This window comes from Rhinoderma darwinii, chromosome 3 (assembly GCF_050947455.1).
Source record: "Rhinoderma darwinii isolate aRhiDar2 chromosome 3, aRhiDar2.hap1, whole genome shotgun sequence".
Taxonomy (NCBI): domain Eukaryota; kingdom Metazoa; phylum Chordata; class Amphibia; order Anura; family Rhinodermatidae; genus Rhinoderma; species Rhinoderma darwinii.
Window position 1 is genome coordinate 403,577,789 of NC_134689.1, and position 2,055 is coordinate 403,579,843.

Below are 2,055 nucleotides of genomic sequence, written 5' to 3' on the forward strand. Positions count from 1 at the left end.
CAGAGAATCCCATTTCTCTGTATATTTGCATTGCTTAAATACAAACAACAGTTAAAAGCGCCACCTAGTGTCCAAATTGTAAAGAAAAATGAAGAAGATTCTAAAATAGCAGAACGTTGTATCCCATACATACTTCTTTTACAGAGCATAAAAGAGACATAGAAAATACGTGTTTGCCATCAGAAAAATTATTTTGCCCATTTCTTAGTATATACAGTATTTTCCTTCCATGGTAGAGGAAGGTTTCTGAGAGTCTATACGTTTATGGGCCGCATTGTAGACAATGTCATTCATTTTTCCTTTACTTTCCCATAGGTGTGGGATATATATATCTTCTTCAGGCCATTGTGATAAATAATTGCATACTATATTTAAAAGAGCACCCCACCCCCTCAAAAAATAAAAAGTCCTTGAGTTGTCCTCTTCTGTCAAGCTGTCAAAAAAATCTATTCAGCCACCTTGTCTAGGATATCTGAGTGACACAGCTACCAATGGAGTTGTCACTGCTTTGGTAGACTCCTAAATGGTACATTTTATAACACACAAATAAAAGATAATAACTGAAGGACATAAAAAATGCTTTGTAATGTTCTCCATCTTTGAAAAAGTAGTTTTTTTTCCATAAGTCCCTGTAATGTCTTCAAGGGAATTGTGGGTAAAAGTTACTCCAGGGTTGTCCATTTGTAGTGGGTCTCTTTTTGTCCCCCTTACCCATTTGCTCTCTCTCTTTCTTGACCCTCAAGGCTCGACCACAGGGCTCCTTGGTCAGAAAATACAGCAGGGCATTGAGAAAAGCATTGGCGCTGGCCAGAGGCCGGGTTACTTTGTAGCAGACGGCCACCACACCCAGGGCACGACATCCACCTAAAGCCGCGCCATTGGCCCGCATTGTCAGGAAAATTGTACGGGTGATATGGAAAGGTAAGAAGCAAAGAGCAAACAGAAGCGTGATGGTGACAATGGTCCGGATGGACTTGCGTCTTTGGACCACACCTGGCACTGGCCCTGGTACAACACCCCCACGAAGAGTCCGGCAGAGGGTGCGCACCACTCTTGAGTAGCACCAGGCAGTCAGTGAAAAGGGCAAGAAAAAGCCTGCTACATGTAGAAAGAGTCCATAGGGCATGTATCGTTGAAGGTCCGCATCTAGGGCATCATCCCAACAGGTCACTATATCTTCTGGGCCTTCGAGAGGTCCTGTACGAGCAAACAGCAGTATAGGCGAGGTCATAGCAAACACCACGGCCCATACTAGTAGACAGGTTGCCCTCACCCAACGCATAGTCTCCAACCTCATGGAACGCATGGGATGGCAGATGCCAAGGTAGCGGTGGAACGAGATACATGTCAAGAAGAAGATGCTGCAGTAAAGGTTGAAGTAGAAGAGGAATCGAACCAGGCGACACATGGGGTCTCCAAATAACCAGCGGTCACGAGAGATGTAACTGGCAATAAGAAAGGGCAAGGACAAGCTGTACATGAGGTCACTGAGTGCCAGGTTAAACATATAGACCAATGATGGGTTCCAAGGTCGACGTAAGCAACGTGTGAGTACAATGGAGTTCAAAGCCAAGCTGAGCAGGAAGGTGATGAGGTAGCAGGTTGGCAAGAAGATGTGCTTGTAGGACTCGTCCAGTTGACATGACGAACCTGGTGATGAGGATGAGGTGGGGGTTGAGGAGTTAAGAAAAGGGGTGAAGGAAGAGGAGGGCATGCTGGATAGGGTGTTTACAGAACTATGGGGTCCCAGCATCACAGTGTTGTAGAATTGAGGAAGGTCTGGAGAAGATAAGAAAGGTGGGGATGGAAAAGGAGAAAAGAGACAGTGTTATTTCACTTGTACATAATCATATAAGCACTCGAAATGACATAAACTAGGAAATATAGACCTCACAGTAGCAATTTTGCCCCACTAATTCTAAGCATTTATTACCCAACATTCCTCACGCATTATATTTTGGGGAAATTATTGTAAAAATGCATCCAAAATGGGAACAAAAAGCAAATATAAAGCATCCCGACTTTAATCTCTTTTAGGATATGATCAATGGCGGA

General features: G+C 43.9%; 1 protein-coding gene across 1 annotated transcript; it reads right to left on the reverse strand.

The window, feature by feature from the left end:
- Positions 1-636: 636 nt before the first annotated feature.
- Positions 637-1,714, reverse strand: LOC142748405 (P2Y purinoceptor 4-like). Its single transcript, XM_075855505.1, has one exon. The coding sequence runs from the start codon at positions 1,712-1,714 to the stop codon at positions 641-643; it is 1,074 nt and encodes a 357-aa protein (XP_075711620.1). The 3' UTR covers positions 637-640.
- Positions 1,715-2,055: the final 341 nt, after the last annotated feature.

Excerpts from the sequence above, each read along its gene's own strand:
- LOC142748405 (XM_075855505.1), bottom strand. The coding sequence starts at position 1,714 with ATGCCCTCCTCTTCCTTCACCCCTTTTCTTAACTCCTCAACCCCCACC.